Raw genomic sequence first — 27,389 nt, 5'->3', positions numbered from 1 at the left:
CATATATAAACAGAGTAAAAGAGCACAACAGAGTTCAAGTGTGTCATATATGATCATATATAAACAGAGTAAAAGAGCACAACAGAGTTCAAGTGTGTCATATGTGATCATATATAAACAGAGTAAAAGAGCACAACAGAGTTCACGTGTGTCATATGTGATCATATATAAACAGAGTAAAAGAGCACAACAGAGTTCACGTGTGTCATATGTGATCATATATAAACAGAGTAAAAGAGCACAACAGAGTTCACGTGTGTCATATGTGATCATATATAAACAGAGTAAAAGAGCACAACAGAGTTCACGTGTGTCATATATGATCATATATAAACAGAGTAAAAGAGCACAACAGAGTTCACGTGTGTCATATGTGATCATATATAAACAGAGTAAAAGAGCACAACAGAGTTCACGTGTGTCATATGTGATCATATATAAACAGAGTAAAAGAGCACAACAGAGTTCACGTGTGTCATATGTGATCATATATAAACAGAGTAAAAGAGCACAACAGAGTTCACGTGTGTCATATGTGATCATATATAAACAGAGTAAAAGAGCACAACAGAGTTCACGCGTGTCATATGTGATCATATATAAACAGAGTAAAAGAGCACAAGAGAGTTCACGTGTGTCATATATGATCATATATAAACAGAGTAAAAGAGCACAACAGAGTTCACGCGTGTCATATGTGATCATATATAAACAGAGTAAAAGAGCACAAGAGAGTTCACGTGTGTCATATATGATCATATATAAACAGAGTAAAAGAGCACAAAAGAGTTCACGTGTGTCATATATGATCATATATAAACAGAGTAAAAGAGCACAACAGAGTTCACGCGTGTCATATATGATCATATATAAACAGAGTAAAAGAGCACAACAGAGTTCACGTGTGTCATATATGATCATATATAAACAGAGTAAAAGAGCACAACAGAGTTCACGTGTGTCATATGTGATCATATATAAACAGAGTAAAAGAGCACAAGAGAGTTCACGTGTGTCATATATGATCATATATAAACAGAGTAAAAGAGCACAACAGAGTTCACGCGTGTCATATGTGATCATATATAAACAGAGTAAAAGAGCACAAGAGAGTTCACGTGTGTCATATATGATCATATATAAACAGAGTAAAAGAGCACAACAGAGTTCATGTGTCATATATGATCATATATAAACAGAGTAAAAAAGCACAACAGAGTTCAAGTGTGTCATATGTGATGATATATAAACAGAGTAAAAGAGCACAACAGAGTTCATGTGTGTCATATATGATCATATATAAACAGAGTTCATCTGAACCAATGCATGATGAATGCATACATAACATGAATCTGCAGAACTTTCACATCAGTGACAGAGAAACAAGAAACTGATGAAAACTACAAAGAAAATCTTCCTCCACTCACACAAGGACTTTTGTCTCTGATGGAAACAAACTAGCGACTAAGAGTCTGACGTGACACATATTGACACACAAACATATAAATAATGTAAATACAGTTGAATGGATGTTATGATCTATATATTTACTCATTATTGACAGTTATTGTGATTTCTTTGCTCCAGACACACACACACACACACACACACAGAGATAAAAGATCATAATGTCCAGATGAAAGAAGCCAGAAGAGAAAGATTTGACAGTATTTGTGTAATAACTCATGTGGTTATGTGTGTGTCTCTCTTGTGTTTAACAGGAGGCTCTATAGAGGCTGTTTATGTCACACAGACACACTGACGAGTTATAATACACACCAAATCCAGCACAGAGAGGCTCAGTGAATGTTGTGTAGTATGTGTGTAAGTGTGTGAGTGTGTGTGTGTCAGAGACGCTGTAGAAGGACAGAGTGCCGGCCGACTGGTCCACATACACTCCTGCTCTACATACACCTGAAGAGACACTAATGTGTGTTTCTTTCTTATTGTGACGTGCAGTGAATGTGTCATCAGAGCACTCCAGACTCCATGATTTTACATTGAGTCCAAACACACTGTCATCACACCCTCCTTTCCTGTTGATGCTTTTATATGACACTGATATATTAACACCTGATCCGCTCCATTCAGTCTCCCAGTAACAGCGTCCAGTCAGACTCTCTCTACACAACACCTGAAGACGAACTTCAAATCTGTCTGGATGATCAGGATACGACTGACGCTGTGACGCTGTGACGCTGTGAATACACCTGTGATCTTTCTGTTCTCTTCAGACAGTTTGAGTCTAGTGTGGGTTGTGTTTTGATCCACTGTGAGATGACAGACATCTAAACACAAGAAGACACGTTTATAACACAACAACACAACAATCACTAAAGCAATCTGTGTGTCAGGTGGGTCTGTGTTTATAGTATCTCTGTGTGTGTGCGCGTGTGTGTCAGGTGTGTTTGTGTGGGGTATGTTTGGATGTGTGTGTGTGTAGACTTACACTTGTGTAGTCCTGCTGTAATTCTTCTCTCTCCTCCATGACTCACACTACACAAACACACACACACATAAAAGACAGAAAGATGATGTGACATTGGTCTGATGTGTGTGAATCATGTGTATGTTGTGTGTCATACTTGATTGTGTAGTTTGGATCATTGAGTGTGTGAGAGAGCAGCTGAAGTGTTGTGTGTTGTGGGTGATTGTAGCTCAGATCCAGCTCTCTCAGGTGTGACGGCTTTGAACTCAGAGCTGAAGCCAAAGAACAACAAACTTCATCTGTCACCATACAACCTGACAACCTACAAACACACACATCAACATGTCAACACACTCTTCACTTTTCTTTTGTGAGATCAGTGTGTAGAGAGAATCACCTCAGTGTGTGTAGTTGACAGTTGTGAGTCTTGAGAGCATCAGAGATCAGCTTCACTCCTGAATCCTTCAGATCATTGTTACTCAGGTCCAGCTCTCTCAGAGACGATGATGATTGTAGACATGAAGACAAACTTACACAACACTCTTCAGTCACATTACACCCGGACAATCTAAACACAACCAAAACACAATGACACAAAAGTTAGTTTGTAAACAACATCTAATGTATATACAGTCAGGTCCATAAATATTGGGACATCGACACAATTCTAACATTTTTGGCTCTATACACCACCACAATGGATTTCAAATGAAACGAACAAGATGTGGTTTAACTGCAGACTGTCAGCTTTAATTTACATTAAAGGGTATTTACATCCAAATCAGGTGAACGGTTTAGGAATTACAACAGTTTGCATATGTGCCTCCCACTTGTTAAGGTACCAAAAGTAATAGGACAATTTGCTTCTCAGCTGTTCTATGGCCAGGTGTGTGTTATTCCCTCACTATCCCAATTACAATGAGCTGATAAAAGGTCCAGAGTTAATTTCAAGTGTGCTATTTGCATTTGGAATCTGTTGCTGTCAACTGTCCAGACGAGATCCAAAGAGCTGTCACTATCAGTGAAGCAAGCCATCATTAGGCTGAAAAAACAAAACAAACCCACCAGAGAGATTGCAAAAACATTAGGCGTGGCCAAAACAACTGTTTGGAACATTCTTAAAAAGAAGGAACACACCGGTGAGCTCAGCAACACCAAAAGACCCGGAAGACCACGGAAAACAACTGTGGTGGATGAACGAAGAATTCTTTCCCTGGTGAAGAAAACACCCTTCACAACAGTTGGCCAGATCAAGAACACTCTCCAGGAGGTAGATGTATGTGTGTCAAAGTCAACAATCAAGAGAAGACTTCACCAGAGTGAATACAGAGGGTTCACCACAAGATGTAAACCATCGGTGTGCCTCAAAAACAGGAAGGCCAGATTAGAGTTTGCCAAACAACATCTAAAAAAGACTTCACAGTTCTGGAACAACATCCTATGGACAGATGAGACCAAGATCAACTTGTACTAAAGTGATGGGAAAGGAAGAGTATGGAGAAGGAACTGCTCATGATCCTAAGCATGCCACCTCATCAGTGAAGCATGGTGGTGGTAGTGTCATGTCGTGGGCATGTATGGCTGCCAGTGGAACTGGTTCTCTTGTATTTATTGATGATGTGACTGCTGACACAAGCAGCAGGATGAATTCTGAAGTGTTTCAGGCAATATTATCTGCTCATATTCAGCCAAATGCTTCAGAACTCATTGGACGCAATTCACAGTGCAGATGGACAATGACCTAAAGCACACTGCAAAAGCAACCAAAGAGTTTTTGAAGGGAAATAAGTGGACTGTTATGCAATGACCAAGTCATTCACCTGACCTGAATCTGATTGAGCACGCATTTCACTTGCTGAAGAAAAAACTGAAGGGAAAATGCACCAATAACAAGCAGGAACTAAAGACGGTTGCGGTAGAGGCCTGGCAGAGCATCATGAGGGATGAAACCCAGCATCTGGTGATGTCTATGCGTTCCAGACTTCAGACTGTAATTGACTGCAAAGGATTTGCGACCAAGTATTAAAAAGTGTAAGTTTGATTTATGATTATTATTCTGTCCCATTACTTTTGTTCCCTTAACAAGTGTGAGGCACATATGCAAACTGTTGTAATTCATACACCGTTCACCTGATTTGGATGTAAATACCCTCACAATAAAGCTGACAGTCTGCAGTTAAAGCATATCTTGTTCGTTTCATTTGAAATCCATTGTGGTGGTGTATAGAGCCAAAAATGTTAGAATTGTGTCGATGTAGAGTATCATCAACTGGCAGATGCTAAGCCACGCCCACAGCAAACAAACAAGTTAGCCTAGCAACCATTTAGCAATGCATATATCTCTAAATCAGAAAATTGTAGAGACATGGGTGTTGGTGCAATTCACTCATAGCTTAGAGTGTCATCAATTGGCATATACCAAGCCACGCCCATAGCAACCAAACAGGTTAGCCTAGCAATCTTTTAGCCAGACATATATCTCTGCAGAACATTTTACAGACATGGCAATTTGTTAGATTCGTTCGTGGCTTTATGTGTCATCACCCTAGTGAATGCCCAGTACCGCACATTGCCATGAAGCTCGACGGTATTGCAGAACATTTTTTGAGATTTTTTTGTTGAAGACGTTCTGCTTTAACTGCCATTTTAAGTGCCGTCGCCTTTATGTTTTGCCTTTTAAGGACGCAAAAAGCAATGTAGAATGAAACCAAATATCAATGATTCCTATTATCAGCACAATTGTAAAAGTAATGATGTTCTACAATTCAATAAACAAGAAATTATAATTAAATTTCATTGTCATATAGTAAACAATGACTGTTTTCTCACTATTTCAATGATTAAAATCATTCTTAACAAAGCAGAATTGTTGTGTTACTCTGGACAACACACAACGCTGTTTTGTTTCTAAATGAATCCGTTAGAGATTTAATCGATCTTTACTCCACAATCAAGAACTTTGATCACAGCTTCGTACTTCTCTAGTCGAGTTTATTCACTTGATAAATAATCATCTGTCCTTATGGGAGGTAACAAAATATTTTATTAGAGGGAAATGTGTGTGTTTTCTCCTTTTCCTCAGAAATCTATGAGTGGCCGCAGAAATGAGCTGAAGAGACGAGTTCAGGATGTGGAACAGGACCTTAAAAACACTTTCTATCAAACAAAGAGAGAATAATGACATGCACTTTAATCTGAGCTAAAGATCACACTTTTACACCCATAGATCTGAGCAGAAACATACATTTGCTTCTTATTTTATTTCATTGATCATTAATTCCATTATATATTTACTAAGTTGTATTTTAGTACATTTCTTTTATCATATTCTTTATATTCATTCATTTATTTGATCATATTATTATTCACTCTTATTCTTATTATTTGTCAGGTTTTGTCCTTATTTTTAATCTTGTTGAATCTTATGTTAGGTGATGTATTGTGTCTTCATCTCAAGGTTCATGATAACATCACGAGACAATGTTTTGAAAGCTCATTCTTGTATGGTATAATAAAACATATTGAATCTGTTTCTAGTCAGACGAAGCTAATCTGAGCATTGAAGCACAACTGAGATTATTCACTGAATTATTTTCATTTTATTCACATCACTTGGTGTCACGCTGCTGTTCTTCTATTCTGTATCTACCTTGTGGTTGATTTGAAGTATAAACTCATAACAGAGCTGATATTCAAGTAAAGATTTAGTCAGATCTAGTGAAACTGGACTCTTTACATCTATAAGATCTGCGAGTCATATCTATAGTTGGATCCATCAACACAGAGCTGAATTCATTTAACATCGCACAAGGAAATCTCATGATTTCATTGGTGAGAGGTCAAGTAAAGAATGAGCATGACGGATCAAACAGATGGAATCTAGAGCAAACATACATGTTGTAAAGAGAGATGGTGTTTTCTTCACCCAACCTTGAGATATAAATCAGAGCTTTAAAAGTTCTTCTGAACTCTTACATCTATCTGTGCTTCAGCTGTTTCATCTTCCTAAACTTGATGAACACTATCAGGAGACGCTCAATTGTCCCTTGATGAAGTGAAACTGGTCCTGGACTTGATGCCAAAGAACAAACCCATTATTTTTGTCAATACCTCACGTCAAATCTCTCTTTATGATGACAATATTTTGCTCCGTTTCCAATAATTCTGTATCCATTCCTGAATGCTTCAATCTTTCAGACATTTGGTTCACAATTAATAATAATAAATCAACTTTAATGTCTCTTAATGATGCAGAGAAACACAAATCCAAAAGTCTTTCTCCCTTGATCCCTGTAGTAATAAAACCTTGTGTTTGAAAGCCTGCTGTGATTGTGCTCATTACACCCTGAAAGATATTTTCAGTGACAAGAGTCTCAAATCATTTCAGTTTCTCTCTTTCAGACTGAGATGAGCTGTTAAAGCTGATGGTGTTCTCTGGGTCACTAACACCTCTGTGGGAGCGGCTGGACTCTATAAGACCTCTTTTACTGCTTTACTTTCTAAGGTCTATAACTCACTTCTTTTCATGTAGTATTCTTATATTCCAGCTACTAACTCCTGGGAAAGGGATGGTTTTGATCAACCTGATTGAAAAGTTGTGTGTGCCAGATGCTTTATGGCCTCTAAGAACCTGGCACATCATTATAAATGTATAAATAGAGATTATTTGACCTGTATTGTGTTAAAAGATAAAAAAAATCCCATGTTAAATTTTGTTCATAAAGTGTCTGACCTCAGTTTGTGTAGTTGACAGTTGTGAGTCTTGAGAGCATCAGAGATCAGCTTCACTCCTGAATCCTTCAGATCATTGTTACTCAGGTCCAGCTCTCTCAGAGACGATGATGATTGTAGACATGAAGACAAACTTACACAACACTCTTCAGTCACATTACACCCGGACAATCTAAACACAACCAAAACAAAATGACACAAAAGTTTGTAAAGAACATCTTGTGTATGACACACACTCTCATGTATTGGTGGTATTGGTGTAGTAAAGTGTCACTCTTGTTCTTCTTGTTGTGTTTATTTGTCTGGTGTAACTCATCCTCTCGTGACTCATGAATGAGGCTCAGATGGTGTGTTTACTGAGGAGAGGTGTGATGGGACTTTTATAAGTGATCAGGCTTCTATAGGGGGGCAAAAAACACCCGGAAAATCCCATTAACTTAACATTGTGGACAAACTTTGACGAGTCGTAGCTCAGAGTGAGAATTGTGTAGAAACATGCGGGTCACCACATTTGAAAATGCCATCAGGCTCTGTAAGAACATCAATCACAACTCACAAAAATTCCCCATTGACTTGACATGGGACAGGAAACATGCCCATATAAGGCATTATAAATATCTTATGTTGAATAACTTTGCAGTACAACCACTTAGAAACAAGAGTGTGGGCTCATTTCACTCAGGCAACCAATCAGTATCACAGACACATCATTAAGCTACGAAGCCACGCCCATACCAACAAAACATGATAACTTAGTAACCAGTTAACAAGATATATGTATTGGCATCAGAACATCGTAGAAACATGGGGGTTGGTTCGTTTCATTCATAGCTAAGAGTGTCATCAACTGGCAGATGCTAAGCAACGCCCATAGCAACCAAATAGGTTAGCCTAGCAACCTTTTAGCCAGACGTATATCTCTGCATCAGAACTTTTTACAGACATGGCGACTGGTTAGATTCGTTCGTGGCTTTATGTGTCATCACCCTAGTGAATGCCCAGTGCCGTGATTTGCTATGAAGCCCGACTCACATTTTTATAAGAAAATGTATTGCAGAACATTATTTGAGATTTTTTTGTTGAAGACGTTCTGCTTTAACTGCCATTTTAAGTGCCGTAGCCTTTTTGTTTTGCCTTTTAAGGACGCAAAAAGCAATGTAGAATGAAACCAAATATCAATGATTCCTATTATCAGCACAATTGTAAAAGTAAATGATGTTCTACAATTCAATAAACAAGAAATCATAATTAAATTTCATTGTCATATAGTAAACAATGACTGTTTTCTCACTATTTCAATGATTCAAATCATTCTTAACTAAGCAGAATTGTTGTGTTACTCTGGACAACACACAACGCTGTTTTGTTTCTAAATGAATCCGTTAGAGATTTAATCGATCTTATCTCCACAATCAAGAACTTTGATCACAGCTTCGTACTTCTCTAGTCGAGTTTATTCACTTGATAAATAATCCTCCTATAACAGCCGCAAGACCAACCTTGACCACGCCCCTGGCACCAGCCACCTGGATATCCTGGCACCTGGATATCATCTCACTTTATCCCTGGACTTTTAGTTACACTACACTTCCCAGAACTCTGTGCACTCACTCATTTACACTGATCAGTCACACCTGCACCCAATCACCCACATGGCATATGACCATCAAACCATCACTTGCACCATCAGTCTTTGTCAGGTCTAGATGTATTAAGTCTAGTTGTACTTTCCTTCATTATGTTGTTCCAAGTTCAGCGTCTGTTCCATGTACTCCTGGATATTATATGTCTCCCGTGCATGTCTGTTAATACTTTGTGTGCCAAGTAAACCTGTATCACTTAACCCATTGTTGGATCGTGTCTGTCTTCCTTGTATCCATCCTTATGGGAGGTAACAAAATATTTTATGAGAGGGAAATGTTTTTTCCTCTGAAATCTAGGAGTGGCCGCAGAAATGAGCTGAAGAGACGAGTTCAGGAGGTGGAACAGGACCTTAAAAACACTTTCTATCAAACAAAGAAAGAATAATGACCTGCACTTAAATCTGAGCTAAAGATCACACTTTTACACCCATAGATCTGAGCAGAAACACACATTTGCTTATTTTATTTCATTGAGCATTAATTCCATTATATATTTACTGAGTTGTATTTTAGTACATTTCTTTTATCATATTCTTTATATTCATTCATTTATTTGATCATGTTATTATTCACTCTTATTATTTGTCAGATTTTGTCCTTATTTGTAAAGCACAACTGAGATTATTCACTGAATTATATTCATTTTATTCACATCACTTGGTGTCAAGCTGCTGTTCTTCTATTCTGTATCTACCTTGTGGTTGATTTGAAGTATACACTCATAACAGAGCTGATATTCAAGTAAAGATTTAGTCAGATCTAGTGAAACTGGACTCTTTACATCTATAAGATCTGCGAGTCATATCTATAGTTGGATCCATCAACACAGAGCTGAATTCATTTAACATCGCACAAGGAAATCTCATGATTTCATTGGTGAGAGGTCAAGTAAAGAATGAGCATGACGGATCAAACAGATGGAATCTAGAGCAAACATTCATGTTGTAAAGAGAGACGGTGTTTTCTTCACCCAACCTTGAGATTTAAATCAGAGCTTTAAAAGTTCTTCTGAACACTTCCATCTATCTGTGCTTCAGCTGTTTCATCTTCCTAAACTTGATGAACACTATCAGGAGACGCTCAATTGTCCCTTGATGAAGTGAAACTGGTCCTGGACTTGATGCCAAAGAACAAACCCATTATTTTTGTCAATACCTCACGTCAAATCTCTCTTTATGATGACAATATTTTGCTCCGTTTCCAATAATTCTGTATCCATTCCTGAATGCTTCAATCTTTCAGACATTTTGATTCACAATTAATTATAATAAATCAACTTTAATGTCTCTTAATGATGCAGAGAAACACAAATCCAAAAGTCTTTCTCCCTTGATCCCTGTAGTAATAAAACCTTGTGTTTGAAAGCCTGCTGTGATTGTGCTCATTACACCCTGAAAGATATTTTCAGTGACAAGAGTCTCAAATCATTTCAGTTTCTCTCTTTCAGACTGAGATGAGCTGTTAAAGCTGATTGTGTTCTCTGGGTCACTAACACCTCTGTGGGAGCAGCTGGACTCTTTTACTGCTATAGTTTCCAAGGTCTATAACTCACTTCTTTTCATGTAGTATTCTTATATTCCAGCTACTTCTCCTGGGAAAGGGATGGTTTTGATCAACCTGATTGAAAAGTTGTGTGTGCCAGATGCTTTATGCCTCTCAGAACCTGGCACATCATTATAAATGTATTCATAAAGCTTATTTTACCTGTATGGTGTTAAAAGATAAAAAAACATTTCAAAATCATGTTAAATTTTGTTAGTAAAGTGTCTGACCTCAGTGTGTGTACTTGACGGTTGTGAGTCTTGAGAGCATCAGAGATCAGCTTCACTCCTGAATCCTTCAGATCATTTTTACTCAGGTCCAGCTCTCTCAGAGACGATGATGATTGTAGACATGAAGACAAACTTACACAACACTCTTCAGTCACATTACACCCGGAAAATCTAAACACAACCAAAACAAAATGACACAAAAGCAATTTTAAAAAAACACAAATCCTACACTGAAAAAACGAAAGTCTGGACAAACTAACAGAAAATACTCTCATTTGTTACAACCAATTCTATTAGTTTTTCTCAAACTACATTTATTCCTTCTGTTAGACTTTTTGTAACCTGTAATATTAATGGCGTTCATTCAGACCCAAGACTTGCAAGCATGAAAACTGAGTGCAGAACAGTTCCACGAGGGGAAACGCACCGCCACGAGTGCATTTCTGCTCCACAAGCACAAATGCAGTCCGCAGACACGAGGCTGTTACAAGCACATACACAATTCTCTCTCTGCTCTCACAACTGCTCAACACTCAATTTGTCAATGTAAGTGTGTTTTTAGACATGACAAAATGTCCATTCACATTGTCAAAGCATTTGCAGATGGGCTTTATACAAATAGTGCAAGTATGTAAAAAAATCGAAAATAAAATAAAGTGTGATGTATGTAGTGCAACTTAAAATGGTTTATAATATAAATAAATATATAAAAACTGAAAGACTATGAAGAGATAATCCTGGCATGTTTTGTTTCTAAATGTTTCTAAGTACATTGACATGAAGTTTGTACAAGAATGAAAATGTAAGCAGAATACAACTAAACACACATGCTTTTGACTTTATTCGCAAGGCCGAATAACATGGGGACAAACATAGAATGTGGAGATATAGAGGTATATCCATATAGAACATTCTTTTGTGGTTAAGGAGAAAGACAGACAATTTCAAGAGAAGATGAACTATTTGCCGTCATATGGTGTACTCCTTGGGGGAGCACTACATCCTGGTCAAATGATGGGTGCATTAAGAGAGGGGGGTTGGATCAGACTTGCTGGCGCCGGTTAGGATGCCCAAATGATGACCTTTGGTCTGGCCAGATCCTACATCTGACAATCTAACTGTCAGGCCCGGGTCTGAGCATCTGTTTGTTATGTGTGTCTTATGTCTCAGTTATGATTCTCCCTCCGGGGCCGTTCAAGCGGAGTTATCAACTTTCCCCGCTGGGGTACGGAACTTAGAGTTACTCTCCCCTGTGTGCTCTGTCCTATGGATCCATCCAGACTCTTGTGAACTTCCCTTGTTATTTTCCCCGGCGAGTGCTCGAGCCCTGTTCCCAGTTTGACCCTAAACTGTTGAATATTGTTGTTCACCACAGCTTATTCACCCTTGTTGAGGTTTGGGCCATCGCATTTGATTTGTTTGCCTTTCTTTGGAAAGGCTGGTGTCTGTTTGGTGGGTGCCTATTCTTTTGGCCGCGTTGAAAACCACCGTTTCGTGGCGGTAAAGCTCCTTACCTCTACCTCTTGTCGCATTACCGCATGTGTGGCTGCTGTCTTCCTGGCTGGTAAGCAGAAGTTTACATTTTTTTCGTTTAACTAGTGTACGTCAAAAGTGATACGAGTCGTTGTGTATGTGGTGCAGCGATCGGGTGCTGTTCGATCGAATTTCACATTTTGTATTTGATTTAGTTGTAGCATGTGTGGCTCTGTTTGAAGCTGGACACCTAGCCTGCCTCCCTGCTGGCGATCCCTAGACTCTGGTTGGCAGATCTAAACTCTGCTATTTTACTGTTTTCTGACCCATGTTGCTATTTGCATCAATTACAATTATTACAGTTTTAAATGAGCATTGGGTTTCCCCAAATTATTAAATAAAAATAAATTACATTTTGATATTCACGTCTCATTGACTGTAAAGTTATTAGAAATCTGAACCTGTGTGTCTGCATCAATATTTCCCATATAGGTATACTGGGTGACGTAGTCGGCTACATCAATTCCCTTTTTCTTGTTTATTTGTCCCTTCCTTCCCCTCCCCTGAGCTCCGTCACATTATTATAGTACATTTGAATTTAAAAAGGTCATACATGAAATGTAAGCTCAACTATATTATACACCATCAATTTCAAGAACAGAGAGAATCGTGTGAGAGGTCATCACGGTCCTGTGCTCCCAGACTTGAGTTTTTGCAAGTACACATTGAATTTACTAGTGAATACTGTTCTGCGCACTTGCGGAGCATAAATGTACTCTCAAGAGGGTGCGTTTTGACTCGTGGAACTGTTCTGTGCGCTTGCATCAAGTGCACGCTTGTGGTTTTCATATGTGCAGAGGTGGACAGTAACGGAGTAAATTTACCTGAGTACTGTACTTAAGTACACTTTTGGAGTATCTGTCCTTTACTTGAGTATTATTTTTTTTTACTTGTATTTTAACTTCACTACATTTGAAAGACAAATATCATACTTTTTACTCCACTACATTTATAAAAGGTCAAAAAGTAGAAAATGATTTCTTTGCAGCGGGTTTTCATGTGTCATGCCCTTTACTGTTGCCAAGTTTTTCCGTTTTTCTAAGCTGGCAGATTTCCGGCAAGCTTTGAATATCCATTTGGCAGATTTTTCTTAGACAATCTAGCAACTCTTGGATCTTCCCACGAAACTAATGTAAACGTAGGCGCTGCTACACCGTTGAAAGCTCTGAAATTGAAAATAGAACAATAAAAGGAAAAGGCACATGTTGAAGTGTGGTGTAATCTTCTGTAGGTTACGATCAGTCAAAGATCACAGAAACATTGTCATGAAAATGATCGGCATAACACCTAAACGGTAAATAAGCATCACATACACCTTGAGCAACGCGTGTGTGGTAACTTCTGATCTGCTGCTACATCATTTAAAGAGATTTGCGAAATCAATGATGTTATTACTTAAGTAACTATAGTTGAAGTGTTCCTGTTGAAATAAAAACAATAGAAATGTAATGGATTTAATGGTTATAATGGGAATTGTAGAATGGATACGTGTTGTCTACTTGTATGTGATGGATTCTATTGTTGGGATGGTAAATCCTATTGGAATAAAACCCAAAACACATATCAAAGAGGAATTTAATGTGAAAATCTCATTCTTATTAAAAAAATCTTTGTTTTTTTCAGCAGGGATGGTATTTGCAGTAAAACCACAGTTTCAGCATATTTACTATTTTCTTTATATAGGAACCATACTTCAATTAATAATCTTTAGTAAAACCTCAGTACTACAATAGTTTCATTATACTAGATATAGTTTATGTTTGTAGTTCAATTATGGTAATCCAAATGGTAATAAATCCAACAAAACGTGGCTTCTACACTTTACTATTTACCAGAAACTTACTACTTACTGGTACATTTCTGCTAAAACTGTTAAAGGGAATATACAAAATAAAAAAACACTACTCATAAATACATATAGGCCTAGGGGGCTAATGAGGATAATGAGACTAAATGATCATACAGGATTATATCTAAACTAAACATATATGTGCTAAATAAATAACGTTCTTAAAGGACTTGCTCACTGAAAAATTTGCCCCCATTCACTTTCCACAGTAGGAAAAAAATGACTATGGAAAGTCAATGGGCGCAAATTTTGAAGTGAATTGATTACCGTGAACCAACTTCCTGAATACACTGAGTAGCTCAGAGGCATAAGGTATATGACAATAAAACATTGCACAACTGACATAAAGTAAATTTACTTTTAATATTTGAGTACCTTTAGAAGCACGTACTTTTACTTTTTTTCACTTTTACTTAAGAATTAATCTGTCTTTACTTTTTCTTGTAGTGGAGTAATATTTGACCAGTAGTATCTGTACTTTCACTAAAGTAAGAAAGTTGTGTACTTCGTGAGTTTTGGGTCTGAAAAAACATTATAAACTTTAATCGAAAATTCAAATGAAGACTGTCACACCCTTGAGCTCCACCAGAGGGCACTATAAACAGCACCCGGACTATCACATACACTACATTCCCAATAAACCATACCAACCCATAAAAATAATTAATATCAATAATCTAAATAATTATATTCACTGTAACAAAATTAGAGTAATTTTAATTAAAATCTTAAAACAAAACCCTAGCATTTTATTTTTAAATTTCATCAAATTACATGTTCAATTTAAATTAATCTAATAGTTTTAATTTTGTCTAGTGATGACTTGCTGTAACTCATATTAATAACCAAATGTCAACAGAAACACAATCATTCCAGATTAAAGCCATTATATGTGTACATATGGACCACTAGATAGTGAACTTTCGAAACAACAACAACAACAAAAGGTGAAGCTAAATGACGTTATTTATGAGAGTGGAATTATTGGACACGTTTACACCGTCCAGAGGCGTATTGAGATCGCCCATCATGTTTTATTTTAGGTCATCGTACTGAATTAGCTTGCAAGAAACGTGGAATGTAATGCTACATTAGCCCGCGAATGATATTGGACTTTGTCAATTGATTTGGTAGCGTAACACTACACAGTTTAACGTGTTTAAAACATACAGTCAACATTTAAAAAGTAAACTACGTTTACACTTTTTTGGGTTTCCAATACTCAACAAAGAGAAACCGTGATCAAAATACCAGAACAACAAATGCTGCGACCCACATGCTGTATAAACGCCTGCCGTACTTTCTACAACTGGAAACTGAGGGTAATGCAAAGCAGCGGATATTAAGTCACTGGTGTGTGACACATACAAGGGAGACAAGACCATTATTTTAAATAGAAATTTATCTGGTATTTACATTTATGCATTTGGCAGACGCATTTATCCAAAGCGACTTTCATTATATTGTCCTATACGTTCATACATAGGTATTTGCAATCACCTGAGATCCAACCCACAACCTTGTGTTGTTAACACAATACTCTCACCACTGAGCAACAGGAAGGCACATTCTTTGCAATATTTTGGATAATGTAAGTACACAACTTCATGAAACATATAACACTGTGCAAGTGATTTGTGGATATTTCATAACAAAATTATTCCATATTGTGGCTTTAAGTGAATGAAGAACATCTACTGTATGACAGTATCATTTATTATTTTTAAAGAATTTTCAGTGGAAGTTTCTGACCTCAGTGTGTGTAGTTGACAGTTGTGAGTCTTGAGAGCATCAGAGATCAGCTTCACTCCTGAATCCTTCAGATCATTGTTACTCAGGTCCAGCTCTCTCAGGGATGTTGATGATTGTAGACATGAAGACAAACTAACACAACACTCTTCAGTCACATTACAGTTCTGAAGACTGTGTGCAGGAAAAACACAAACAACACATTCAAAGGAATAATTTAATTTAATAAACAACCAATACATAAAACACACAAATCATCTGAACAAACAGCAGCAGTAAAGCTAAAAGCATCATGTGTTTACAAATTAGAATTGAACACAAATTCTTGTTTGTGTTTATATTGAGATTGTTCATATATTCTGATAACTTTACCCGCTGCTGTCAATCTACAGACAAACTAATGTAACCTTATTATACTTTTTATGTACATACAGCAGAACCTACATTTAATTCAAACATTTAGGGTAAAAACATTGTCCAGGTTTAGAAATATAATGTTTTACATTAATATATGTTGTTTGATGTAAAGTTGCATTATATCAGATTACTCAATTGTGTCAGTGTTGTGTTGATATGAATGAATGTAGAGATGAATCTTACAGAGCTCTTCTGGTGTTTCTGATCACTGGCAGAAGTCGAATCAGAGCTTCATCAGATCTTCTGTATTTCTGCATCTCAAACATCTCTTGAGTCTCTTAAGACATCAGCAGCACAAACACCAGAGCAGACCACTGACCAGAAGAGAGATCTTGTGCTGAAAGATCTTCTGATTTCAGAAACTCCTGGATTTCTATTATCAGTGAATCATCTTTCAGTTCATTCAGACAGTGGAAGAGATTGATGCTCTTCTGTGAAGATTCTTCATTCTTAATTTTCTGTTTGATATATTCAGCAGTCTGTTTCATGTCTTCTGCTTTGATCTTCAGTGAGGGCAGAAGACCTTTCAGGTCATTTTGATTTGACTCCAGAGAGAGACCCATGAGAAACCGAAGGAGAAGATCCAGGTGTCCGTTCTCGCTCTGAAGAGCATTTTCAACAGCAGTCTTATGAAGATCAACCAGTAAAATTTTTGTGAATGTCATTTTCAGTTTGTCTACTAGAGTGAGACGGAATGGGTTTGTTTTTTTGTTTTTGTAAATGAAAAGCACGTAAAGAGAAGCGAGGAATTCCTGAACACTGAGATGTACAAAACTGAAGACCTTTCTCCCAGAAACTGGCTTTTCTGCCTGAAACATCTGAGTGCATAACCCAGAGAAAACCAAACCATCACGTTCATCCAGCCCACATTCCTCAAGATCTTCTTCATAGAAAATCAGATTTCCTTTCTGAAGCTGTTTGAAGGCCAGTTCCCCGAGCTTAAGAACAACATCTTCAAAAGACTGAGGAAGACTGGCACTTTGTTTTCTTGATTTCATCTGTTTCATCTGAGAGAGTAAGAAGTAGATGTACATCCCTGTGAGAGTAGTGGGAGTTTTGTCTTGATTCTCTTGAGTCATCAGAGGCTGGAGAACACTGAGACAGATCCAGCAGAAGACGGGAATATGACACATGATGTGCAGACTTCTGGATCTCTTGATGTGTGAGATGATTCTCTCTGACATGTCAGGTTTGCTATTTCTGGTGAAGTATTTCTCCTTCTGCTCATCATTGAATCCTCTGATTTCTGTCACCTGATCAATGTGATCTGGAGGTATCAGATGGGCTGCTGCTGGTCTGGAGGTGATCCAGATGAGAGCAGACGGAAGCAGATTTCTCTCGATCAGGTTTGTTATAATGACGTCCACTGTTGTTTTTTTATGAACATCTGTCAATCTCTTGCTCTTCTCAAAGCTCAAAGGAAAACGACACTCGTCCAGACCATCAAAGATGAACATCACTTTATCTTCTTCTTTAGGTAGTGATGATAGTTGATTAGTACAACTGAAGTATTCATGAATCAGTTCCATTAGACTGTATTCCTCTTGAATCAGATTCAGTTGACGGAAGGCCAGAGGAAAAATAAAGATGATTTCCTGATTTTCTCTTCCTTCAGCCCAGTCAAGGATGAATTTACTGACAGAGACAGTTTTGCCCACACCTGCGATGCCCAGCGTCAGCACTTTTCTGTTATGTCGACCTGTATCACGCTGGACTTTAAATATGTCATTACACATGACTGACGTGTCCTCAGCAGCAGTTCTGTTTGATTCAATCTGTCTCACTTCATGTTCATTCACTACTCCACCCGTGTGATTCTTCACTATATAGAGATCAGTGTAGATATCAGTCAAGTATGTCTTCTGGTCTGAATTACCATCCAATATTCTCTCATAATCCTGTTTTAATAACTTCTTCAGTGTGTTGCTGAACTCACTGTAATCAACATCAACAGCTTTACTGTCCACTGCAGCTGCACCTTTCAGACAAAATAACCATAATATTAAATCCTTGATCATTTAAGACATTACATCATTACATTCCTTATGTTTAATTCCTTAATACGAAAGAGGAGTGATAGTGACCAGCTCTTATTAGCAGTTTAAATGTAATGGGGTCTTTTATATTTTTATAGTTAGAAAGTTAAAGGGGATGTGCAACGGTGTTTCATACATTTCAACTTCTTTACACAGTAAAACGTGCAGTCTTCTTATGTTTGACATTCTCAACTTGTTGGACGTATGACGTAGTATGTTTGTGCTCAATACACTCCCCCAGCGTCCGTAAAGGTTTCTAAAAAAATTCTTAGAACATCAAAATCCGTTTCATAGTAACTTTTCTTAGTTCCTTATTGGACAATTCTCTCGGAAAAGCATGCCCACACGTCAAACCGCCAGAGCCAAAAGAAAGAGCATGACCACATGTCAACCAGGGAGAGCAGGAGAAGGAGCATGCACGGACGTTTGTTGTTCACTGCATTTGAGTGATGAATGTTATATAAATGGTGGATATAACCCTGGATTGTCGTAGTCTGTTTTCCGAATAATCGTACAGCTGTATCGGTCTTTTATAAATGTGATCAAACTTAAAACTCTAAGGATATTTGAAGGGTGCAATACTATTCTGTAAGTACTCAAGATTAACATGAGCCATGCAGAAACTGTCTGTGTCATGGTTTGCTCGGGAAGACATGGTAGGAGAACCCAATTGCAAGCAGAGACAAATGGTGAAGGGGTTTAAACAGATATTTATTTACAATATAATACTATAGAAAAAGGACAAAACAAAACCCACGATGGGGAAAACAATAAAAGATAATATAAAAATAGGAACACGGACACAGACTAACCCAACTAAGAAAACAAACACTTGAATATAAACTCTTACACTAATTAAACTAGACTTACTTGGGACGGACAAGGCACAGCGATCAGTGAACAGCATACAAGCACAAGGAACAAGGTGCATACAAGCACAAGGAACAAGGTGCATACAAGCACAAGGAACAAGGTGCATACAAGCACAAGGAACAAGGTGCATACAAGCACAAGGAACAAGGTGCATACAAGCACAAGGAACAAGGTGCATACAAGCACAAGGAACAAGGTGCATACAAGCACAAGGAACAAGGTGCATACAAGCACAAGGAACAAGGTGCATACAAGCACAAGGAACAAGGTGCATACAAGCACAAGGAACAAGGTGCATACAAGCACAAGGAACAAGGTGCATACAAGCACAAGGAACAAGGTGCATACAAGCACAAGGAACAAGGTGCATACAAGCACAAGGAACAAGGTGCATACAAGCACAAGGAACAAGGTACAACAAGCACAGGACAATGAACGACCACAGGACAGTGACCACGAGGATGTTTTAAAGGGTGATTAACGAGGAACAGGTGCTGGGGATTAAGCACTAAGGAAAGGCTGACGAGGAACGAGATGGCGGGAACAATGGCGTAGACCAGAGAGAGAGAGAGAATATGGCCAAGTAGGTGCCAAAATAGTCTCTCTCCCACCACATAACTAAAGACTATGCCATGGCTCCACTGCAATACAAGATTAAAACATGACACTGATAGTGGAACCATGACAGTCTGAGTTACGGCCTTTTTAAAGTAGGACAAAAACAATTAATACCCTCTGTTTTCCCTTTAAAGAATGTATTCATATTTGTATCATAATTACTTAGCATATGCCCAACTTTGTTTTGCATTGCAATAGCCTAAGTCTTATTTTAATTTTATGGAACCTTGGTAAACATATGGAATAACTATTATATAAAAGCAATAAGCCCCGAGGAGCAGAGGGCTACAGTGTGTCTACAGTGTTTTTTAACGCTTCGCGTTGTGCCTAACAACACCCGTTAGCTGTTATACAATGCATTGTAACCCACTGCTTCCCTGGGCTTATTGCTTTATTAATCTCTTTACTGCTGTAGTATCTAAAGACGTTACTTAAAGATGACCGAAGATGACGGGGGGATGTTGACCTGTAGCAATGAGTTACAGTAAAGGGGCGATATTGTATTTACTGTTCCGCAGTGTCAGCGATTTAAATATATATTTTACTCAAATTTATTAATCACCTGATGTGTCAAGAAAAGTCTTCAACCAAACTTTTTATGACTCCGGTACAAGAAGTTGTGTGCATCAGACATGTGGGTGGGGGCAGTTGTAACGTTTTGTTACTGATATTGAAACCATGATCAAATTTTGATAGCTATATCAGCTGTGAGGTACGATTGTAGGGTCTCGGGGGATACATAGTGGATGATATGGTTGAGAGAGACGTTGAGGAGGGGCTTCAGCGGGTGGTTTAGGGGAATATTAGTTCCAAATATGGAGGTACTGGGTTGAGTTGATTCGCTTCTGGTGCCAGCCGCCTGAACTTCTGAAAAGCAAAATGTGGAGAGAGTCAGCTATTTGTTTTTTGACCCAGGAATGTGTTTTGTGGTTATTATAAATTGGTCGAAAGCTGATATCCAAATTAGACGTCTTATCAAAGGTGTTAGTGCGGGGAATGGGAAAGGCCTTTATTGATGCTTTGCACACATGCTTCATTTTCACAGTGAACTGGGATGTTGTTGGTTGACCATTCTTTCCCCCACAGAAAGGCTGCAATGACCAATGGTTATAGCTGGAACAGTGCCTAGGAAGACTGAGGGAGACTCCACTTAGATGCAAACCAGCGGCTTTGGTAATACCCCCCCGAAACGTCTTGGTTACGGATGTTATCTCAGTTCCCTGATGGAGGAAACGAGACGTTGTGTCGAACTGACAGATGGGCTTTTCCCTTGAGAAACCTATCAACTTCGACTTGCTTAGAAAAGGCCAATCAAATTGGTGAACGAAATTTGCATGCTTGGCTCCGCCCCCGTATATCCGGGTATAAAAGGAGACGGCGTGTTGCATTCATTCACCTGTAGTTCATAGGAGCCTGAGAGCCTCTCACGACTGCTGCAGCCGGCTGCACGTGTTGTAGCATAAGGGACACAGCGTTTCGTTCCCTCCATCAGGGAACTGAGGTTCCAACCGTGACGAAACGTTCCCTTTCTGTCGGTCTCTCAACATTCTATCGAACCGACAGATGGGGTTCCTATGGAAAACGGCGCAACGTTGTGCCGCATCACAATTTCTAGTGAAGCGACGGTGACTGGCCTGGGCGTGTGACTGGCCTGGTGACTGGCACTTTCCCGAAATCGTAACCTTCTAGTGAAATAGGTTGGGGGTCCCAGAGCTTTCTTGTAGAAAAGTAGGGAGGCCCCGACCACCGTTCGTTACGGACTGGACCCTGTTCCTCAAACCGGCGAGAGGCTGCCCGGTCAGGGCCACTGGGTAAGCGCCAACTACCAAAGAGGGAGGGAGTGGAGGTCCACCTATGGAAGGTCATGGGTTACCGGGTTGGAAACCAATCATGAGGATTCATCAGACAAAACCGCCCGATTGGGGGGTTACAACGTCCGGTAGCACAAGGTCTGGTTAGAGCTATGTGTGTATAACTCCGATGGTACCCGGCCTAATAGGCAGGGCTGCTCTGCCAAGCCTTTCCCAGGATCTTGCTTAGTGATGGATGAAATGCCTGTTCTTCACCCAGTGGGGCAAGAAGGAAGGCCAGGCAGCAGGCTAACCCACCTGAGAAGGGGGGATGGTGCTTTCGCAGGTGTACACCCTATCGGCTGGTGGCGCTACATGTTGCCATGCAGGACACGGGGTGATACCGCTTTTACGCGAAGGTTGTAGAACCTCACGAAGGTGTCTGCCGAAGCCCAACTCGCAGCTCTGCAGATGTCTGCCAGAGAAGTGCCTCTAGCCAGCTCCCACGAGGAGTGAGCTCTCACTGCAAGTGGGCACAGGCGATATTGCAATCCACTGCGCCAATCTCTGTTTGAAGACAGCCCTCACCTTCTGCTGACCTCCATAACAGACAAAGAGCTGGTCAGAGCTCCTGAAGCTCTGTGTGTGGTCCAAATAGAGGCGCAGGGCACGTAATGGACACAACAAGGACGGGGTCGTGTCTTGCTCTCCAGTGGGGAGGGCCCTGCAAGTTCACCACCTGGTCCCAAAAGGGAGTGGTGGGAACTTTTGGCACGTAGGCAGGCAGGGGTCTCAGGACATCGTGAGAACTACAAGGCCCGAATTCTAGGCAATCAGGGGACACAGAGAATGCTTGTAGGTCCCCACACTCTTGATTGAAGCGAGTGCTTTCAGGAGAACGGTCTTCATCGACAGATGAGGAAGAGCAGCGTTCTCGAGGGGCGCAAAGGGGGGCCCAAGAGGGTATGGAACGTGGACGAGGCTGGTTCCGCCTTCTCACAACCCTTAGGAACCTAGTGATCAGGTCATCCTGCCCCATTGACTTTCCAGCAACTGTTGTAATGAGCGGCAATGGCGGCTAAATACAATTTCAGTGAGGAAGGGGAGAGGTTAGTCTAGAGTCGCCTGAGTGATGGTCAGTCAGGATCTTCCCGTCCAGTGGCCAGACATGGAGGGAGAGAGTGCGTCCGCTGTCTGGTTCAGTTTGCCTGGGTTGTGTGTGGCCCGCAGGGAGCGGATCACCTGGTGACTCCACAGGAGGCGACGGGCGAGTCATGTTATCTGTCGAGAGGTTGTAGCCTCCTGAGTACAAGTAGCGCAGTCCACAACTCTAGGCGGTTGATATGCCAGTGCAGGCAGGCGCCCGCCTTGACACTGAGTGCCTGAGGCAGGGACAGACCGAAGGGGAGGACTCTGTACTGGTTTGCCTGACCCTCGAAAGCGATCCGTAGGAACGGGCGATGACAAGGGAGAATCGAGACATGAAAGTAAGCGTCCGTTAGGTCAATTGCCACGAACTAATCCTTACGTCTGACCGATGCCAGGATGCGCATCTGGATCACTTCCTTCGCAAGAAGAGTGGTGACCTCGTCCCGAAGTACAGTAACACCCCTGATACAATGTCGAGTTGCCGAGCACCATCCTGCAGAGGGTGAGACCGGCTGTGTGGAACACCCAGGGAGATAGGAATTTCTTTTTGTGAGAATATGGGCGATAGGCCCCCGAAGGGGCCCAGCTGATGTTGAGACGGGGCAGTAACTGTCCCAGATCAACCAACCAGCGATGGAACGGCCCGATAGTGTTGGTCTCTGTCGCATTCACTACGTCACAGTTGTTCAGCGGAAATGTAATGCAGGAATATAGTTGGGAGGTTCACTTACCTGATTGAAGCACAGACCAGTCAAAAGTTGAAACGTGGACCAGTAAAATCCCAAAAGGGTGTGTTAGAATCCAGTAATGAATAAACGCGGGCTATAAGCGGGAGCGACTATTAGTTTTGCATGTTTTCTCGTCAGGAGAGATATGCCACCGGTAAGCTGCTGTTTCTATCCTTTGAGTTTGTCGTCTGTTGCGCTGCGGCTGTGCGGCCATGGTATGTGTGCGCGGTTTGTACATACTTAATAACTGTTACTTTGGTCACGCTGATAAAACCTTGTGAGCGGTTTGATGTTTAATGTTGTCGACTCGATAGTATCCTTGGCTATAAAAGCAAATGTTTAAAATTGGAGCGTTTAACTGTCACGCGAGTTACTTCCTGTTTGCGGTGCTGGACGGGTAATGTAGTTAATCACTTTACATTGGTAATGGATTACTATGCTCAGCGATGCTACTTAAAACTACACTCACTGTTTTTCACTTTAAGCCAGCATACTGAGAACACCTTTGGCTATTGGTTTAATGTGTAACATTTACATTGTATACTTGTTGTGTGTGAAATTGTTGTATTTCTGTGTTTAGATGCATGTGCTTTGTTTATTCATTCAATTTAAACACCAAGTATATTATAATATTTATAATATTAAATATTGACCATATTGTAATTTATACTTTATTAATATTTGTATATTCAGAACTGATGGTATATTGTTTATATGACTATCAATATTGTTGTTTACACTGTAGCCCTTCTATTTCTACAGGTTTGTAACCTGTTTTTTGTGGACTAAATAAAAAACCACAACAAGTTATAACAATGTGTCTTTTCCTGACGCCCCGTTCGGCGGGGAGATTCTTAAATTCCCTGGAGTCTCCCTGAGGTCTTCCCGTCGCATCCGCGATGGCTGCTGAAGGGGTGACGGTCTCCTCTTCGACGTCTTCTTCTGGGGGACCATCTGGGTAAGGGACTCTGGAGCTGGAACTGACGCTGGAGAGGATAGGTGCTGTTTGGTAGCAGAGGCCGCACGCGATATCGAAGGCCTATTGGTGGTTTAGTCACAGCGGTGTAAAATGTGGCTAATAGCCTCCGTCTACTTTTTTTCGCCGAGAGTGGATGAAGTTCTCGATGGTGTCCCCAAACACCCCACCTTGCGAGAAGGATGCGTCGAGAAAGCGGACTTTCTCGGGGTCACTAATCTGTGCCAGTTTGAGCCAGAGATGTCTCTCCTGGACCACGAGTGTAGACGTTGCCCGACCCAGGTTCGCCCTTGAGAATGCCTATGGGACTGATGGAAAAAAACGCCGAAGGGGGGTTCATAAAATGGGCCAATCATGAAATTTGATGCGTAGCGTGAGTTGGATTACTTATTTATTATGGAAACTTAGATTACAACTGGCATTTAAGCCCACTTTCGTAACTTCTACCCTCAAACAGTTTGTTCTTAAAACTGGAACACGTGAAACATAAACAATACCAGCCACGGAACTGAGGAACACACAGGGCTTAAATACAAAGGAAAACATAATCAAGGGGAAACTGAAACAGGTGAGGGACTGATTAACTAATAATGAAATCAGACACAGAAGGAAAAAAGAAACCAAAACATAAAACAACCATGACAGCTGTTGTGTTTATTTGTGCGATAGAAATAAATTGGCATTAACATTAATTACTGGGTTGTTTGTTTGACAGGTGATCTATTTTTGTTGTTGTTGTGCATTACAGTGATGATTGTCTTGTGATAACTGCATGGTTATTCATGCTTCAACCGCACAGTAACTTGGTCTTATTAGTCAATTGAATGAAGGAATAGTTATTTGTTCATACTGTTTTCCTATCAAGAGTTCTGAGTGAAACACTACTATTGCAGAGTTATTTTTAGCTGAGATGTGGGTCAGTTGTTGCTCATTTGTGTCTTTAATGCAGATCTGGGCCGTCTGAGGTCCTGTTTGTACCTGACATTAATATGCGTTTTGGTGGATCAGATCACAATTGGATAATGCCGAGTTCACACTGCATGATTGTGCCCACAAATTTTAGTTGCTGACAGGTTTTGAGAAATCACTGACAAATTTCCGAAGTTGAAGGGAAATTGGTGCTTTTTCACGTGAGTGACAATCACGCATTGTTATCAAAGACGCGATCTGAGAGAGTGGGCAACGCGTCGCAGACGCTCGTGAAATATTTGGAATCGTAAATATAAGCAACTCTGTCGGCAACTCTAAAACAAAAGCTACACCACTATCTGTTGAGAGAAAGAGAGAGGGTTTGTGTTTAAGATTAAGATTAGTGTCTTGTATTCACAGAAGAGATGGGTTTTAAGTATTTTTTTGAATGTTGTAAGAGATGTGGTTGACCGGACCGAGTTAGAAAGAATGTTCCACCAGGAAGGAGTTGTGAAGGAGAATGAGCGAGAAATGGGAAGGCAATACAAGATTCCGCTGGTTTGCTGAACGCAGGGATCTAGACGGGGTGTAGGAGTGCAGGAGGGTGTGAAAATAAGCCGGTGCAGATCCAGTGATAGTCCTGTAGGCAAGCATTGGTGACTTGAATCTGATACAGGCTTCAACCGGTAGCCAGTGGAGAGAGATGAAAAGGGGAGTCACGTGAGCCCTTTTGGGCTGTTGGAAGGTGATGCGTGCTTTTGCGTTCTGAACCAGATGGAGTGGTTAGATAGCCTTTGCAGCAAGACCAGCAAGGAGAGCAGTCTAAACATTATTCAGACTGATACAGTACAGTCTCAACATTACCGTTCAATAAGTGCACATATTTCTGTTTCAAGATGTTCTTCAGTCTGTTTCTGGACTCATAGAGAATAATAGACTCATGAACTTAAACATCAGATGAAACTCTTTCTTTACCTTCTTTGAGTTTGTTCTCTAGTTCTTCAGCCAGCTGGTTCTGGTTCATCTTCTTCAGGATGTCCAGTGTGATCTTCACAGCTCCTTCTTGTTTCTCACGCTCCACCATCTTATCTACTGTATCTAAGACATCTGCATTCTCCACTTTAGAAGCTGGAACCTCATAATCATTCCTCAGGTGCCACTGAAACCTTTTTAGCTGAGTTTTATCCAAATCATCCAGTGAGTCTATGAGGAGCTTTTTAACAGACACCATCATCCAGCACTGAGTCACTTCTGCAGGACAAGAAGAAAAATATCTCAGACAGTTTCTGGAGGTGAGACAATGTTTTCATTCTGAAATGATGCTGAGACGAGATCAGTCATGAGTCTGATACTGAGATACAGGGTGAGATTTGTGTGATTATTATTTTTTATAACATTTACATTACATTTACATTTATGTATTTGGCAGACGCTTTTATCCAAAGTGACTTACATTGCTTTATCCTATACATTTTACATAGGTATTTGCAATCCCCTTGGATCAAACCAATAAACCAATGCTCATACCACTGAGCTACAGGAAAGCAAGGGCTATCTAATATGGTAAGCATCCATGTGGTCTGTTGCTTTCTAAACTCATTACATGTTGAGTAATTTTAACATCTGTAAAAAACAAACCTAGAATGTGGTTCATAAAAGATAATAGTGAGCTGTTGATCTTCTGCATGTGTCTCTCTCTGTTCATACTGACTTAACACATTCGACATGTTTTTCAGATGGTGGAGAGATTTGATGATCTGAATCAAATACTGTAGTCAAGTTGAGATCAGTGCGCACTTGTGTTCTCTGTCTGATCTGACACACACACCATAAACTGACTATAGACCTATTGAAACTGTGTTCTATTGTGAGTAGACATGATGAGTGCTGGACAGAAATGATTAAATGAATGACTGACACCCACTTTGTGTTCATAAAAGGAGAAACATTACTGTTAGAAAAACCATCCGAATAGATCATCTTATTGTTTTATATTTCACACATTAGGGTCACATTTGTAACCTTCAATGACACTAAACAGCACATAAATACTGATGACCAAACCTTTACGGAGTTACATTATCAAATCTGTCTGAGGTCATAGTTCAAATTCAATCTTCCTGAACAAGAAGACTACTACTGTTTTTCACTGTTGCAAAACATGACTTTTGTAGTAAACTGATAAACC

General features: G+C 39.9%; 1 protein-coding gene across 1 annotated transcript; it reads right to left on the bottom strand.

The window, feature by feature from the left end:
• Positions 1 to 1,538: 1,538 nt before the first annotated feature.
• Positions 1,539 to 26,432, bottom strand: LOC130416963 (NACHT, LRR and PYD domains-containing protein 3-like). Its single transcript, XM_056742323.1, is given in 10 exon segments — positions 1,539 to 2,203; positions 2,206 to 2,288; positions 2,450 to 2,496; positions 2,586 to 2,750; positions 2,826 to 2,996; positions 7,161 to 7,331; positions 10,575 to 10,745; positions 15,709 to 15,879; positions 16,306 to 18,100; positions 26,177 to 26,432. Coding segments are annotated over 10 exon segments (3,519 nt in total). The 3' UTR covers positions 1,539 to 1,714.
• Between the last annotated feature and the right edge of the window lie 957 nt (positions 26,433 to 27,389).

This window comes from Triplophysa dalaica, unplaced genomic scaffold (genome assembly GCF_015846415.1).
Source record: "Triplophysa dalaica isolate WHDGS20190420 unplaced genomic scaffold, ASM1584641v1 Contig3, whole genome shotgun sequence".
Taxonomy (NCBI): Eukaryota; Metazoa; Chordata; class Actinopteri; order Cypriniformes; family Nemacheilidae; genus Triplophysa; species Triplophysa dalaica.
Note: the sequence above shows the minus strand (reverse complement) of the source record. Positions and strands in the feature narration are given on the sequence as shown.